Source organism: Salvelinus alpinus, chromosome 31, assembly GCF_045679555.1.
Source record: "Salvelinus alpinus chromosome 31, SLU_Salpinus.1, whole genome shotgun sequence".
NCBI lineage: Eukaryota > Metazoa > Chordata > Actinopteri > Salmoniformes > Salmonidae > Salvelinus > Salvelinus alpinus.
This window is the reverse complement of record NC_092116.1, coordinates 29,902,197-29,919,120: the sequence shown is the minus strand read 5'-3', so window position 1 is coordinate 29,919,120 and position 16,924 is coordinate 29,902,197. Positions and strand designations below refer to the sequence as shown.

Here is a 16,924-nt window from a genome sequence, read left to right as displayed (position 1 = left end):
AGCTGAAACGCCCATATTAAACACCAAGTTTCTATTTAGGATCATGTTTAACAGCTTTGTCATTCTATTTTATATTTTAAAAATATATATTTAATTATTTCATTTATTTTACATGTGATAAGGCCACACAGAGGGCCAGAGATGATTACAAACACCTGTGATAATATGAAGTACCCAAAAGTACCACAATCACGGCCGGATGTGATACAGCCTGGAATCGAACCAGGGTCTGTAGTGACGCCGCTAGCACTGAGATGCAGTGCCTTAGACCGCTATGCCACTCGGGAGCCGCTCATGAGGGCTCTTCTCCCTCAGGTGAGAATAACAAAATCCTATCCTACCTCAACCATTTCTGGCTCGGACCAGCTGTTAAGAGTGCCAACAGCTACTCAGCCTACTGACGGTGACTTCACTGTTGGTTCCACTGGCCACTCTCCGTCTCAGGCCACTCTCTGTCTCAGGTCACTCAGGCCACTCTCTGTCTCAGGCCACTCTCCGTCTCAGGCCACTCTCCGTCTCAGGCCACTCTCCGTCTCAGGCTACTCTCCGTCTCAGGCCACTCTCCGTCTCAGGCCACTCAGGCCACTCTCCGTCTCAGGCTACTCACCGTCTCAGGCCACTCTCCGTCTCAGGCCACTCTCCGTCTCAGGCCACTCTCCGTCTCAGGCCACTCTCTGTCTCAGGCTACTCTCCGTCTCAGGCCACTCTCCGTCTCAGGCCACTCTCCGTCTCAGGCCACTCTCCGTCTCAGGCTACTCTCCGTCTCAGGCCACTCTCCGTCTCAGGCCACTCAGGCCACTCTCCGTCTCAGGCCACTCTCCGTCTCAGGCTACTCTCCGTCTCAGGCCACTCTCCGTCTCAGGCCACTCAGGCCACTCTCCGTCTCAGGCCACTCTCCGTCTCAGGCCACTCTCCGTCTCAGGTCACTCTCCATCTCAGGCCACTCTCCGTCTCAGGCCCTCGAGCCCCTAGAGTCGATGTCTTTGAAGCTGTTACCTCCACTAAGAGGGTGTGAACTTTTATGCTTTTTCAGTGAGCACTGAAAGGGATCAGACGAGGAGTATCATCCTCTGTCTTAAGCCCTCATTTTAGCTAAAAGGTCCTGTCTGACAGACATGTGAACCTTACATTTGTCCTGCAGCTGCGTGTGAGCTGGGTGTTTCTGCCAGTGTGCTGTGCCCGGTCAGGCACACAGGCAATATGACAGTCTGATCCTCTATTCATTTTTGCTATGGTGGTGAGAGAGTTGTGGGCCAGAGCCTATCGAAGCAGAGACTCTCACATTGGATTGTGAACACTATCACTACGTAAGACCATTCTCTCATTACCCTGGGAGACAGGAAGTAAGTGGTAACATCAGTAAACCATTCTCTCATCACCCTGGGAGACAGGAAGTAAGTGGTAACATCAGTAAACCATTCTCTCATCACCCTGGGAGACAGGAAGTAAGTGGTAACATCAGTAAACCATTCTCTCATCACCCTGGGAGACAGGAAGTAAGTGGTAACATCAGTAAACCATTCTCTCATCACCCTGGGAGACAGGAAGTAAGTGGTAACATCAGTAAACCATTCTCTCATCACCCTGGGAGACAGGAGGTAAGTGGTAACATCAGTAAGACCATTCTCTCATCAACCTGGGTGACAGGAAGTAAGTGGTAACATCAGTAAACCATTCTCTCATCACCCTGGGAGACATGAAGTAAGTGGTAACATCAGTAAACCATTCTCTCATCAACCTGGGAGACAGGAAGTAAGTGGTAACATCATTCTCTCATCCCCCTGGGAAACAGGAAGTGGTTTCTGGTGTCAAATCCTAGATGCTATAGATGCTCCATACCTGCTGTCCTGCCCTTGAGTAAGGCACATAACCCCCCACAACAACTGCTCCACAGGTGCTGTAGTATGGCAGCCCCCTGCTCCATCCTCTATGTGTCTCTTTCAGGGGGGTTAGGGATAAACGCCGAAGTCGGACTTCTTTGTACAATTACTTAGTGTCAAATTTGATTTTCTGTAACTCAAAGGATGAATGATCCAGGCTTTAAGATAAGCAGAAAATACCAACTTTATTGTCCATTACGTTTAAACAGAATGAAAATGTGTCGTTGGCGCTCTGAGTTACAATAAAATAAACAGATAAAACATACACATTAAACATTGAAATGTCAGAATTAAACATTAAATATTGAAATGTCAGAACGAAACACGTTAAACATTTACATGTCAGAATGAAACACATGAAACATTGACATGTCAGAATGAAATGTCAGAATGAAACAAATGAAACATTTACATGTCAGAATGAAACACATGAAACATTTACATGTCAGAATGAAATGTCAGAATGAAACAAATGAAACATTTACATGTCAGAATGAAATGTCAGAATGAAACAAATGAAACATTTACATGTCAGAATGAAACAAATTAAACATTTACATGTCAGAATGAAACAAATTAAACATTTACATGTCAGAATGAAATGTCAGAATGAAACAAATTAAACATTTACATGTCAGAATGAAACAAATGAAACATTTACATGTCAGAATGAAACAAATTAAACATTTACATGTCAGAATGAAATGTCAGAATGAAACAAATGAAACATTTACATGTCAGAATGAAAAAATTAAACATTTACATGTCAGAATGAAACACATGAAACATTTACATGTCAGAATGAAACAAATGAAACATTAACATGTCAGAATGAAACAAATGAAACATTTACATGTCAGAATGAAACAAATGAAACATTTACATGTCAGAAAGAAATGTCAGAATGAAACAAATTAAACATTTACATGTCAGAATGAAACAAATTAAACATTTACATGTCAGAATGAAACAAATGAAACATTTACATGTCAGAATGAAACAAATTAAACATTTACATGTCAGAATGAAACAAATTAAACATTTACATGTCAGAATGAAATGTCAGAATGAAACAAATGAAACATTTACATGTCAGAATGAAACAAATTAAACATTTACATGTCAGAATGAAACAAATTAAACATTTACATGTCAGAATGAAACACATTAAACATTTACATGTCAGAATGAAACACATGAAACATTTACATGTCAGAATGAAACAAATGAAACATTTACATGTCCGTTCATCAGTCTTAATAAGGTTTGTCACTGCGGAGGGGATCAAATATTTTTTGGGCCATTCTTCATCGTGAGCTCCACCTGTTGTCACCGACCTGATGGCAGCATTTGGAAGGATGTTTGCAGTTTTCCTTGTGATGCTTTGTGTGTACAGGACTTGACCTCCAGGCAAGCAACCAGAGCCATGTCGTCTGCATATTTGATGAGGGCCATAACTCACTGTTGCTTCCTAAGAGATTTGTCCACATCCTGCCTTTTTATTCACTTACCTGACCAACTTTAAAAAATGTTTTAAAAAGTTTTCCTCCAGATACAAACAATGACTACATCTCCTCTGACCCGACCCCATCCCTAATACCTGACCACACCTCCATCCCTAATACCTGACCACACCTCCATCCCTAATACCTGACCACACCTCCATCTCTAATACCTGACCACACCTCCATCTCTAATACCTGACCACACCTCCATCTCTAATACCTGACCACACCTCCATCTCTAATACCTGACCACACCTCCATCTCTAATACCTGACCACACCTCCATCTCTAATACCTGACCACACCTCCATCTCTAATACCTGACCACACCTCCATCACTAATACCTGACCACACCTCCATCACTAATACCTGACCACACCTCCATCTCTAATACCTGACCACACCTCCATCTCTAATACCTGACCACACCTCCATCTCTAATACCTGACCACACCTCCATCTCTAATACCTGACCACACCTCCATCTCTAATACCTGACCACACCTCCATCTCTAATACCTGACCACACCTCCATCCCTAATACCTGACCACACCTCCATCCCTAATACCTGACCACACCTCCATCCCTAATACCTGACCACACCTCCATCTCTAATACCTGACCACACCTCCATCTCTAATACCTGACCCCATCTCCATCCCTAATACCTGACCACACCTCCATCTCTAATACCTGTCCACACCTCCATCTCTAATACCTGACCCCATCTCCATCCCTAATACCTGACCACACCTCCATCTCTAATACCTGACCACATCTCCATCCCTAATACCTGACCACACCTCCATCCCTAATACCTGACCACACCTCCATCTCTAATACCTGACCACATCTCCATCCCTAATACCTGACCACACCTCCATCCCTAATACCTGCATTATTGTTTGCCACAGCCTTAAAATTGTACCAATTCGTTTTTCCTCGGTTGATATTTCAACATTTCGATAATAAATCATTTGATTTTTCCATTGTGTCAGTGATGGCAGATCAATTCTCTATGTTTTTTTCTTTTCATGATGAGAAGAGAATCTTGGGTCTCTCACTATGCCCCCCCCAACCACCCTCAGGAAGGTAAAACCACCCCCAGACTCAGGAAGATAAAACCACCCCCAGGAAGGTAAAACCACCCTCAGGAAGGTAAAACCACCCCCAGACCCACTCCCCCACTGACCAATCATGTGGCTGTATCGTGATCATATACAGACTTATGACCCAGTATACTTTTCCAAATAATTTCTTCGGTTGGGTAATTGGTATTACCGAAAATAAATACAAAACCTTTAGGAGCAATTTTGAAGAGGTTTCTTCTACCTGTAAGATTTACAGGAAGATTATTCCATTGAATTAGATCTGCTTTCATATAGTTGAGTAATGGTATAAAGGCATCTTTATATATTTGTTGTTTGTTGTCACTCATTAAGCATCCTAAGTATTTGATATGTTTCTTTTTCCTATTGCCATTAATTATTTTTCCCCAGACAATCTCTTTGTCCTAATGTTCTTTCCAGTAACCGAAAGGTTTGCTGGATCGAATCTCCGAGCTGACAAGGTAAAAATCTGTCGTTCTGCCAATGAGCAAGGCAGTTAACCCACTGATCCCTGGGCGCCGACAACGTGGATGTCGATTAAGGCAGCCCCCCAGCACCTCTCTGATTCACAGGGGTTGGGTTAAATGCGGGAGACACATTTCAGTGGAATGCATTCAGTTGGAACACTACCTAGGTATCCCCCTTTCCCCCTCTTTCAGTTTCTGTCCTGTTTTCTTCCTTTGTGGACTTTGTCTACATGCCTCAGAAGATTTGTCTTCTGAGTGAATCCTTTACCACAGAAGGAGCAGCCATGTTGTTTCTCTCCTGTGTGAATCAGTTTGTGCCTCCTTAGGTCCCCTTTCTGATTGAAGCTTTTCCCACAGTCACCACAGCTAAAAGGTTTCTCGCCTGTGTGAGTCAGTTTATGCATGGTTAGATGTTCCTTCCGATTGAAGCTTTTCCCACAGTCACCACAGCTAAATGGTTTCTCTCCTGTGTGAGTCAGTTTATGCATGGTTAGGTGCCCCTTCCGATTGAAGCTTTTCCCACAGTCACCACAGCTAAATGGTTTCTCTCCTGTGTGAGTCAGATTGTGCATTGTTAGGTGCCCCTTCCGATTGAAGCTTTTCCCGCAGTCACCACAGCTAAATGGTTTCTCTCCCGTGTGAGTCAGTTTGTGTATGGTTAGGTGACCTTTCCGATTGAAGCTTTTCCCACAATCAACACAGCTAAATGGTTTCTCTCCTGTGTGAGTCAGTTTATGTTCAGTTAGGCTCATCTTCCGATTGAATCTTTTCCCACAGTCACCACAGCTAAATGATTTCTCTCCTGTGTGAATCCTCATGTGATTGGACAGAGCTCCTTTGTGTTTGAAGGTCATTCCACAAACAGGGCAGGTGCAGGGTTTCCCACCGTGACAGAGTCGGACATGGGCCTTCAGTTGACAGGTAGAGTTGTAGCTTTTTTTGCAAAAGCTGCATTCACTGAGTCTCTTCTTGGTGAGAGTCATATGTCTCTGCAGGTCAGCTTTCAGAGCAAACGCTTCACCACAGTCACGGCAGTGGTACGTTGTTCTAGACATGGTGCTGGGTTTGGAACAATGTTCCCCCATTGGTGGGTTTCGATCCAATGGTGGGCTGATGTCAAGTCCTACTGTGTCACTGCTTACAGCTGAACTGTGGCTGGAGGCATTGTTTTGATTATCTGGAGGGTCACAGGGAATGTTGAGACCCTTAATGTGGGTCACAATGACAAAAGGTTTGAGATCCACTGGTTTAGAGTCACTCTCTCTGTTCTCCACAGTCTTGGTTTGGTCCTCCTGATCACATTCACTTTTCACACAGGAAGGAGTGAATATGAACTTCATGATATCAGGCTGCAGACCTTGAAGCTGCTCTTCCTCCTGACTGGTCCTGACTTCCTCCTGTTCCTCTTTAATCTGTGTGGTCTCTGGGTCCTTCTGTCCCAGACTGGGGCTCCACTCCTGCTCACAGTGCTGCTGCTCAGGGGGAACCTCCTCTTCAGAGACAGAGAGCTGCAGGGATTCTGGAGGGAAGGAGAGGAGGAGTAGAGGTTACGTAGCTATACAGCCTGGATACAGAGGTTACCCAGCTATACAGCCTGGATACAGAGGTTACCCAGCTATACAGCCTGGATACAGAGGTTACCCAGCTATACAGCCTGGATACAGAGGTTACCCAGCTATACAGCCTGGATACAGAGGTTACCCAGCTATACAGCCTGGATACAGAGGTTACCTAGCTATACAGCCTGGATACAGAGGTTACCTAGCTATACAGCCTGGATACAGAGGTTACCCAGCTATACAGCCTGGATACAGAGGTTACCTAGCTATACAGCCTGGATACAGAGGTTACCCAGCTATACAGCCTGGATACAGAGGTTACCCAGCTATACAGCCTGGATACAGAGGTTACCTAGCTATACAGCCTGGATACAGAGGTTACCTAGCTATACAGCCTGGATACAGAGGTTACCTAGCTATACAGCCTGGATACAGAGGTTACCCAGCTATACAGCCTGGATACAGAGGTTACCTAGCTATACAGCCTGGATACAGAGGTTACCCAGCTATACAGCCTGGATACAGAGGTTACCCAGCTATACAGCCTGGATACAGAGGTTACCCAGCTATACAGCCTGGATACAGCCTTGACAATAGGGCTAGGCGAAAATGCCTGTATCGCAAGAATGTAGAGATTACTTTTAGGCCATATCGCCCAGCCCTACTTGATACCCTGCAGCCGTTAGGACTGAATGAGGATTTATCGGATTGTGAGGTCCCTGGTAAAAACCTCCGAGTTCCGACACCCTAGGTCTGGAAAAAAGGTAGTGTTAAAGACGTTAAATAACATCTCCCTCAACGTCAACAAAACGAAGCTGATCGTGTACTTCAGGAGACAGCAGAGGGAGCACGCCCCAATCCACATCGACGGGACCACTGTGGAGAAGGTGGAAAGCTTCAAGTTCCTCGGCGTACAAATCACTGACAATCTGAAATGGTCCACCCACACAGACAGTGTGGTGAAGAAGGGGCAACGGGGGGCTTGGCCCCTAAGACCCTCAGAAACTTTTACAGATGCACAATTGAGACCTGTCAGGCTGTATCACCGCCTGGTACGGCAACTGCACCGCCCGCAACCGCAGGGCTCTCCAGAGGGTGGTGCAGTCTGCACAACTACCTGCCCTCCAGGACACCTACAGCACCCGATGTCACAGGAAGGCCAAAAAGATCATCAAGGACAACAACCACCCGAGCCACTAACTGTTCACCCCACTATCATCCAGAAGGCAAGGTCAGTACAGGTGCATCAAAGCTGGGACCGAGAGACTGAAAAACAGCTTCTACCTCAAGGCCATCAGACTGTTAAATAGCCATCACTACCCAGCAACAACCGAATTATTTAAAATATATATATAAATAACGTCCCTTTTTCAGGACCCTGTCTTTCAAAGATAATTCGTAAAAATCCAAATAACTTCACAGATCTTCATTGTAAAGGGTTAAACACTGTTTCCAATGCTTGTTCAATGAACCATAAACAATTTATGAACATGCACCTGTGGAACGGTCGTTAAGACACTAACAGCTTACAGACGGAAGGCAATTAAAGTCACAGTTATGAAAATTTATGACACTAAAGAGGCCTTTCTATGGACTCTGAAAAACACCAAAAGAAAGATGTCCTGGGTCCCTGCTCATCTGCGTGAACGTGCCTTAGGCATGCTGCAAGGAGGCATGAGGACTGCAGATGTGGCCAGGGCAATAAATTGCAATGTTCATACTGTGAGATGCCCAAGACAGCGCTACAGGGAGACAGGACGGACAGCTGATCGTCCTCGCAGTGGCAGACCACGTGTAACACCTGCACAGGATCGGTACATCCGAACATCACACCTGCGGGACAGGTACAGGATGGCAACAACAACTGCCCGAGTTACATCAGGAACGCACAATTCCTCCTTCAGTGCTCAGACTGTCCGCAATAGACTGAGAGAGGCTGGACTGAGGGCTTGTAGGCCTGTTGTAAGGCAGGTCCTCACCAGACATCACCGGCAACAACGTCGCTTATGGGCAAAACCCACCGTCGCTGGACCAGACAGGACTGGCAAAAAGTGCTCAACACTGACGAGTCGTGGTTTTGTTTCACCAGGGGTGATGGTCGGATTCGCGTTTATTGTCGAAGGAATGAGCGTTACACCGAGGCCTGTACTCTGGAGCGGGATCGAGTTGGAGGTGGAGGGTCCGTCATAGTCTGGGGTGGTGTGTCACAGCATCATCGAACTGAGCTTGTTGTCATTTCAGGCAATCTCAACGCTGTGCGTTACAGGGAAGACATCCTCCTCCCTCATGTGGTACCCTTCCTGCAGGCTCATCCTGACATGACCCTCCAGCATGACAATGCCACCTGCCATACTGCTTGTTCTGCGAGTGATTTCCTGCAAGACAGGGATGTCAGTGTTCTGCCATGGCCAGCGAAGAGCACAGATTTCAATCCCATTGAGCACATCTGGGACCTGTTGGATCGGAGGGTGAGGGCTAGGGCCATTCCCCCCAGAAATGTCCGGGAACTTGCAGGTGCCTTGGTGGAAGAGTGGGGTAACATCCCACAGCAAGAACTGGCAAATCTGGTGCAGTCCATGAGGAGGAGATGCACTGCAGTACTTAATGCAGCTGGTGGCCACACCAGATACTGACTGTTACTTTTGATTTTGATCCCATCTTTGTTCAGGGACACATTATTCCATTTCTGTTAGTCACATGTCTGTGAAACTTGTTCAGTTTATGTCTCAGTTGTTGAATCTTATCTTCATACAAATATTTACACATGTTAAGTTTGCTGAAAATAAACGCAGTTGACAGTGAGAGGACATTTCTTTTTTTTCGCTGAGTTTATAATTAACTAGTAAAGTCAGTTAAGAACACATTCTTATTTACAATGACAGCCTACCCAGGCGACGCTGGGCCAATTGCGCGACGCCCTATAGGACTCCCTATCACGGCCGGATGTGATGCAGCCTGGATTCAAAACCAGGTACTGCAGTGACGCCTCTTGCACTGAGATGCACTGAGATGCAGTGTCTAGGACCACTGCGCCACTCGGGAGTTACTCAAACCTGCACCTTAGAGGATGCATAGACATGGAATCACTGGCCACTTTAAAATGTTTACATACTGCTTTACTCAAATGTCTACACTATTCTACTGTATTTTAGTCAATGCCACTCCAACAATGCTCATCCTAATATTTATATATTTCTTAATTCCATTCTTTTACTTTTTAGATTTGTGTATTGTTGTGAATTGTTAGATACTACTGCACTGTTGGAGCTAGGAACACTAGCATTTCACTACACTCGCAATAACATCTGCTAAATATGTGTATGTGACCAATAACATTTGATTTGAAGTACAGAGAGATCCTTGATGAAAACCTGCTCCCGAGCGCTCAGGACCTCAGAAAGGGTGCAAAGGTTTTAACAGGACTATGACCCTAAGCACACAGCCAAGACAACGCAGGAGTGGCTTCGGGACAAGTCTCTGAATGTCCTTGAGTGGCCCAACCAGAGCCCGGACTTGAACCCGATCTAACATCTCTGGAGAGACCTGAAAATAGCTGTGCAGCGACGCTCCCCATCCAACCTGACAGAGCTTGAGAGGATCTGCAGAGAAGAATGGAAGAAACTCCCCAAATACAGGTGTGCCAAGCTTGTAGCATCACACTCAAGAAGACTCAAGACTGTAATCGCTGCCAAAGGTGCTTCAGCAAAGTACTGAGTAAAGGGTCTGAATAAATATGTAAATGGATTTTAGAATAAGGCTGTAACGTAACAAAATGTGGGAAAAGTCAAGCGGTCTGAATACTTCCTGAAAGCACTGAAGTGTTATGTGTGTTCACCTTGTCTTTCTTTTTGTTGCAGATTGTCATCTGTATTGTTCTCTGTCTGAGAGTATGGGTTCCTGATACAAACACCTCATTTTGTGTTTGTAGAATTACATCTTTATGTTCTGTTCTATCTGATATGACATTGAATGGCCCTTTGGGTTACAGCAGGTATCTGTAATTATCTCTGGCTCTCTAAGGCTTCCCAAGTCTAATCTCTTTCCCATTTATTGACCAATCAGATCAGCACTGAAAATTATCTGGCGTGAAAAGATATATGATTGGTCAAAAGACCAATTAGTGTGGGGGGGAATCAGAATTGGTCTGCCTGTATAAACGCAGCCTTAGTGGCCTCATCTGTCTCACTGTTTGGGGAGATTTGCTCCGATGAAGGTTGAACGACCGAAATATAAAATGTAAGAAATTTGCATCGGTTTCTTTTTTATCTGTTTCTAAAGTCAGTAAATTCTAGAACCTATTTTCATACATTCAAATAACTTCCTGGTTTTCGTGACACAGGTATGTTTTTATCCATGTACAGCTAGCTGTCAGTATGTCTACATACTAACCTATTCTACATAGTTTAATCTCCGGTGTGATCCGCAGCAGTCTCCGTAGCCGATCATTCTCTTCCTGGTACTCCGCTACTGCTTTCGCAAATGCCCCAGAAATCTCCACAGCAGCAAACGCCGTTAAACGCTCATTTAAAAACTCTCGAAACAACTGTAGTTTAGACATTTTCAGTGGACTGAGAGTTGGGTGTTCAGCTAGTATGGGTTCTTGACGTGGGTCCTCCAGATCACATTCACTTTTCACACAGGAAGGAGTGAATATGAACTCTATGACATCAGGCTCCACCCCTTGAAGCTGCTCTTCCTCCTGACTGGTCCTGACTTCCTCTTGTTCCTCTTTAATCTGTTTGGTCTCTGGGTCCTTCTGTCCCAGACTGGGGCTCCACTCCTGCTGCTCAGGGGGAACCTCCTCTTCAGAGACAGAGAGCTGCAGGGATTCTGGAGGGACTGAGAGGAGGAGCAAAGGTTACCACTGTCCCCAAATCCAGAACAAATTCAAGAAAGAGTACAGTATTATATAGAGCCATTGTCTCATGGAACTCTGTTCCATCTCAAATTCCTCAAATGAAAAGCAAACCTGGTTTAAAAAACAGATAAAGCAACACCTCACAACGTCTCTCCTCTACTTGACCTAGATATTTTGTGAGTATGTATTGATATGTAGGCTACATGTGCCATTAAAAATGTTTTCTGTAGTTCTGTCCTTGAGCTGTTCTTGTCTATTAATGTTCTGGATGATGTCATGTTTCATGTGGACCACAGGAAGAGTAGCTGCTGCTTTTGCAACAGCTAATGGGAATCCTAATAAAATACCAAATAACCACAGTATAAGTCATAATAACCATAAAACGGTCAAACAGGGAAATGGTTCTAATCGTTTTCCACCATTTCCCATAGGGGATTTTACAATAAAATAAGGACTGTGTTTTGTGTAGGCTTACCCTTTACAATGACTTATAATAAGGAGGCTAACCCTGGCGTGACGTTTTGATAACCGTGTAAATCTCTCTAGGACAAGGTGACTTTTATTAATATATTCGCCTATATTTATCCCCCACAAATGAAATGATAATCAGCTCCTCATGTGGCTATCATAAAAAACTACAAACACAAAGAACTACAAACACAAAGAACTACAAACATAAAGAACTACAAACGCCACAATCTTTTATTTGATATTTTGTTGTTGATATTTTCATCATTGCAGCATCAAGAGTTTGTCCTTGTAGCCTCTCCTTTTGAATTTATGAAGAAGGCACAGTGATGCTGAAACGTTGGTGATTTACTCAGTTTATATGAGGAGTATATATATATATATATGAGTGTGCAACTCGCTTTCTTTTTATAGTTTATTCGCTGTTAGTCAGCACCTCCACACAAAATAATTTCTGGGTGTGCGCCAACTCATGTTTGTTTATTCTACCAAATAATTGATTAAAACACACTTTTTATCAATGAAGGTCTACAGTCGTGGCCAAAGGTTTTGAGAATGACACAAATATTAATTTTCACAAAGTCTGCTGCCTCAGTTTGTATGATGGCAATTTGCATATACTCCAGAATGTTATGAAGAGTGATCAGATGAATTGCAATTAATTGCAAAGTCCCTCTTTGCCATGCAAATGAACTTAATCCCCCAAAAACATTTCCACTGCATTTCAGCCCTGCCACAAAAGGACCAGTTGACATCTTGTCAGTGATTCTCTCGTTAACACAGGTGTGAGTGTTGACGAGGACAAGGCTGGAGATCACTCTGTCATGCTGATTGAGTTCGAATAACAGACTGGAAGCTTCAAAAGGAGAGTGGTGCTTGGAATCATTGCCAACCATGGTTACGTGTAAGGAAACACGCCATCATCATTGCTTTGCACAAAAAGGGCTTCACAGGCAAGGATATTGCTGTCAGTAAAATTGCACCTAAATCAACCATTTATCGGATCATCAAGAACTTCAAGGAGAGCAGTTCAGTTGTTGTGAAGAAGGCTTCAGGGCGACCAAGACAGTCCAGCAAGCGCCAGGACCGTCTCCTAAAGTTGATTTAGCTGCGGGATCGGGGCACCACCAGTATAGAGCTTGCTCAGGAATGGCAGCAGGCAGGTGTGAGTGCATCTGCATGAACAATGAGCTGAAGACTTTTGGAGGATGGCCTGGTGTCAAGAAGGGCAGCAAAGAAGCCACTTCTCTCCAGGAAAAACATCAGGGACAGACTGATATTCTGCAAAAGGTACAGGGATTGGACTGCTGAGGACTGGGGTAAAGTCATTTTCTCTGACGAATCCCCTTTCCGATTGTTTGGGGCGAACCTGGAAAAAAGCTTGTCCGGAGAAGACAAGGTGAGCGCTACCATCAGTCCAGTGTCATGCCAAGAGTAAAGCATCCTGAGACCATTCATGTGTGGGGTTGCTTCTCAGCCAAGGGAGTGGGCTCACTCACAATTTGCCTAAGAAAACATCCACGAATAAAGAATGGTACCAACAAATCCTCCGAGAGCAACTTCTCCCAACTATCCAGGAACAGTTTGGTGACGAACAATGCCTTTTGTGACAAACTCCAAGCATTGATTATGCAAGGATGAACTGCCATCAGTCAGGATGTGGCCCAGAAGTTAATTGACAGCATGCCAGGGCGGATTGCAGAGGTCTTGAAAAAGATGGGTCAATACTGCAAATATTGACTCTTTGCATCAACTTCATGGAATTGTCAATAAAAGCCTTTGACACTTAAGAAATGCTTGTAATTATACTTTAGTATTCCATAGTAACATCTGACAAAAATATCTAAAGACACTGAAGCGGCAAACTTTGTGAAAATTAATATTTGTGTCATTCTCAAAACTTTTGGCCATAACTGTACAGTAGCCTCAGCAGCACTCTGTAGGGTAGCACCATGGTGTAGCCAGAGGACAGCTAGTTTCTGTCCTCCTCTGCGTACAATGACTTCAATACAAAACCTAGGAGGTTCATTGTTCTCACCCCCTTCTATAGACTTACACAGTAATTATGACAACTTTGGGATGACATCCTCCAACCTATCAGAGCTCCTTGAGCATGAACTGACATGTTTTCCACACAATCATAGGATCAGAGAATTAAACTAGTACTGAAAGCATAAGCTACAGCTAGCTAGCACTGCATAACATGTGGTGAGTAGTTGACTCAAAGAGAGAAAGACAATAGTTGAACACTTTTGAACGATTTAATACCTTCAAAAATGAAGGAGAAGAGAGGGAGAGCTGGCTAAATTTAGTCTATTTTTCACTTCCACTTAGCTAGAGAATGCAGCTAGCTAATTAAGCCTACTCGAACACCCAGCTCAAAAAGAGATGGATGCTATGTTAGTGTAACCAGTTAGCGGTGCGCGCTACTAGCGTTTCAATCGGTTGACGTCACTCGCTCTGAGACCTTGAAGTAGTTGTTTCCCTTGCTCTGCGAGGGCCACGTTTTTGTGGAGCGATAGGTAACGATGCTTCGTGGGAGGCAGTTGTTGATGTGTTCAGAGGGTCCCTGGTTAAAGCCCAGGTTGGGGCGAGGAGAGGGACAGAAGCAACACTGTTACATTAGCTAGCTGGCTATGGCTATCCAACCCTGGAACTCTTCCAAGTCAAGATAAGCTTTTGGTTTTATTAATTTATTTCCACCGGGGCCCACCGGTGTAACTGCTAAACTGCTTGCTGACTACACTGTACTGCATGATTGTAGAGGGTTTACTAACATGATAGTTCTAGTAGCTATGTTGACTATGACGTTATAATTTAACTAGACAAGTCAATTCAGAACAAATTCTTATTAACAAAATACGGTCTACTGGGGAACAGTGGGTTAACTGCCTTGTTCAGGGGCAGAACGACAGATTTTTACCTTGTCAGCTCGGGGGTTCGATCCAGCAACCTTTTGGTTACTGGCCCAACGCTCTAACCACTAAGCTACCCGCTGCCCCATGTTAGCTAATAATGGTTAAAACGATGAAGGCTGTGTGTAGTGGTTATGATATGAAGGTTTGGCTTGGAAAGATTTTTGTTGCCTGGTCACAGACAGCTGATGTGTTGTGCACTGAAGGGAAAAGGTGAGAGCACGTAGACGCGAGAAGGAATTATAGCTACAACGTTCAAAGTGATCATACTGTTTGTATGTTGCTGCTACGAAAGTGAACTGCGTTTGCGTGTAATCAGGGGTGTATTCATTCCGCAGATTCTGTTAAAAAACTTTATTAAACGGAAGCAAACGGAACAGGGATAAACATACCTGAATTTGTCCAATAGAAACTCTTGTTTGCAACTGTTGGACTAATGATTACACCCTAGATCAGCTAGATGCAGGCAAGAGTGTGCAAGGCGGTATTAAAATGTCTCGCTGTCTGTTACCTTGATTACACAAATTCTTCCCAACCTGTGCATCTGTGTTGTATACTATCATTCATAGGCTAGGCTACGTTGTAGCAACCTCATGATGGCTATAGGGAAAATGTGAGTATCATGTAGTAACCTAAACCTATCAATGTTACATTGAGCTGGGTGAATGGAATATGAATGACAGTAACCTAAACCTATCACTGTTACATTGAACTGGGTGAATATGAATGACAGTAACATAAACCCATTAATGTTACATTAAACTGGGTGAATGGAATATGAATGACAGTCATCCAATATGCTGTAATAGAAATAAGGCCGTGCTCATAAAAAAACAGCACCGACCGCCACTGAAGAAAATATTGCTAAAAGTCACCTTGTCTGAGAGTGATGTACATGGTTATCAACACGTCACACCGGGGTAAGCAAACATGAAACGCAGTCCAAAGTTCTAAAATCCCCTATGGGAAAAATGAATGGTGGAAAAACGATTGGAACCATTTCCCTGTTTGAGCGCTAGGTTGTTCCTGCTATTATTACACCTCCACTGTGGGGCTCTATCAGTCTTTAATTAAACATCAGCGTTGTGGTCAATTTGAATTTTTAAGCCAGTCAATTCAAGACTAGGTTAACTATAATGCCAGTTCAATAATTAAAAACTAGAATCCATTTTCAATTACTTCTCAGTAATTGAAGAGAAGTTATTTACTTCTAAAGTTTATAATATTTTTTATAATAAATTAAAATCACTTCCTGTTTTTATGACAATGTTTTTATTAATACACGGTAAGTTTAAAAACAACTTCTTCAACATATATGAAGTGGTGATCAGTTAACAGTTTATCAATAAAGTGGAACTATAGCTAGCTATCAGTATCTACATACTAACCTATTCGACATTGTTGTATCTCTGGAGTCAACCGCAGCATTCTCCGTAGCCGATCGTTCTCCTCCTGGTACTCTACTACCGTTTTCTCAACTTCCCCGAAAATCTCCAAAGCAGCCGCCGTTAAACGCTCATTTAAAAACACACACAACATCTGTAGTTTAGACATTCTCAGTAAAATTAGATCTGGGTCGCCTATTTAGTTTAGTCAGTATGTCTTTCTTTACTCCACACAAGGAACAATAAAAACACGTTACCAATCCTACTTCCGTGTTCAAGTCAAGGAGTCTTAGGACATTCTTTGTTCTAGTTGGTGACGAACCCAGAAACACAACAGGGCCGCCAGCTGGATGGGAGTTTACTGTGCAAGGCAGCCTACAGACCAGTAGTAAAGGAAAACGACGACTACATGTAGACAAATAGTGGTTATCATAAGTACAGGATGATCTGGGAGAATCAATTCTTCCCCAGGAGTCAACAGTTTATCATTACTCCATACAAGATTAAATCAACATGATGAATGAGTAGCATTACGTCAGAATTTACGAGAAATACTAATGGAAATACTATTGGACAAATGCAAGGATGCCTTTTCTGGAATTGTTTTTAATTTCATGTATCAATTACATCAACCTGACCTAAATCAAATGATCAGATATTGCTGTTTCTAATGAAGGGAAAAATTAATCAGACTTTGAACATCAGAACTGTGAATTTCCTACAATACTCTGTACTGTTTGATCATTACCTCGTCATTCAAATCAAATCAAACTTTA

General features: G+C 43.6%; 1 protein-coding gene across 2 annotated transcripts; it reads right to left on the bottom strand.

The window, feature by feature from the left end:
* Nucleotides 1-2,046: 2,046 nt before the first annotated feature.
* Nucleotides 2,047-16,442, bottom strand: LOC139561436 (uncharacterized). 2 transcript variants are annotated; one of them, XM_071378531.1, is made up of 3 exons: nt 16,152-16,442; nt 10,912-11,352; nt 2,047-6,482 (listed from the first exon to the last, which is right to left on the bottom strand). In XM_071378531.1, exons 1-3 carry the CDS (start codon nt 16,315-16,317, stop codon nt 5,152-5,154), a joined length of 1,938 nt encoding a protein of 645 aa, XP_071234632.1. In that variant the 5' UTR covers nt 16,318-16,442; the 3' UTR covers nt 2,047-5,151. The 2 variants fall into 2 exon arrangements, with proteins under 2 accessions (XP_071234632.1, XP_071234631.1); XM_071378530.1 differs by having other exon boundaries at nt 10,912-11,361; nt 16,152-16,441.
* Between the last annotated feature and the right edge of the window lie 482 nt (nt 16,443-16,924).

What these genes read in the sequence shown, in the direction of transcription:
- LOC139561436 (XM_071378530.1), bottom strand. Translation starts at nt 16,317, where the DNA reads ATGTCTAAACTACAGATGTTGTGTGTGTTTTTAAATGAGCGTTTAACG. An exon ending in GATACAACAATGTCGAATAG is followed by an intron (nt 11,362 to 16,151) that starts GTTAGTATGTAG and finishes TCCTCCTCTCAG; the next exon opens with TCCCTCCAGAATCCCTGCAG. An exon ending in GATTAAACTATGTAGAATAG is followed by an intron (nt 6,483 to 10,911) that starts GTTAGTATGTAG and finishes CCTTCCCTCCAG; the next exon opens with AATCCCTGCAGCTCTCTGTC.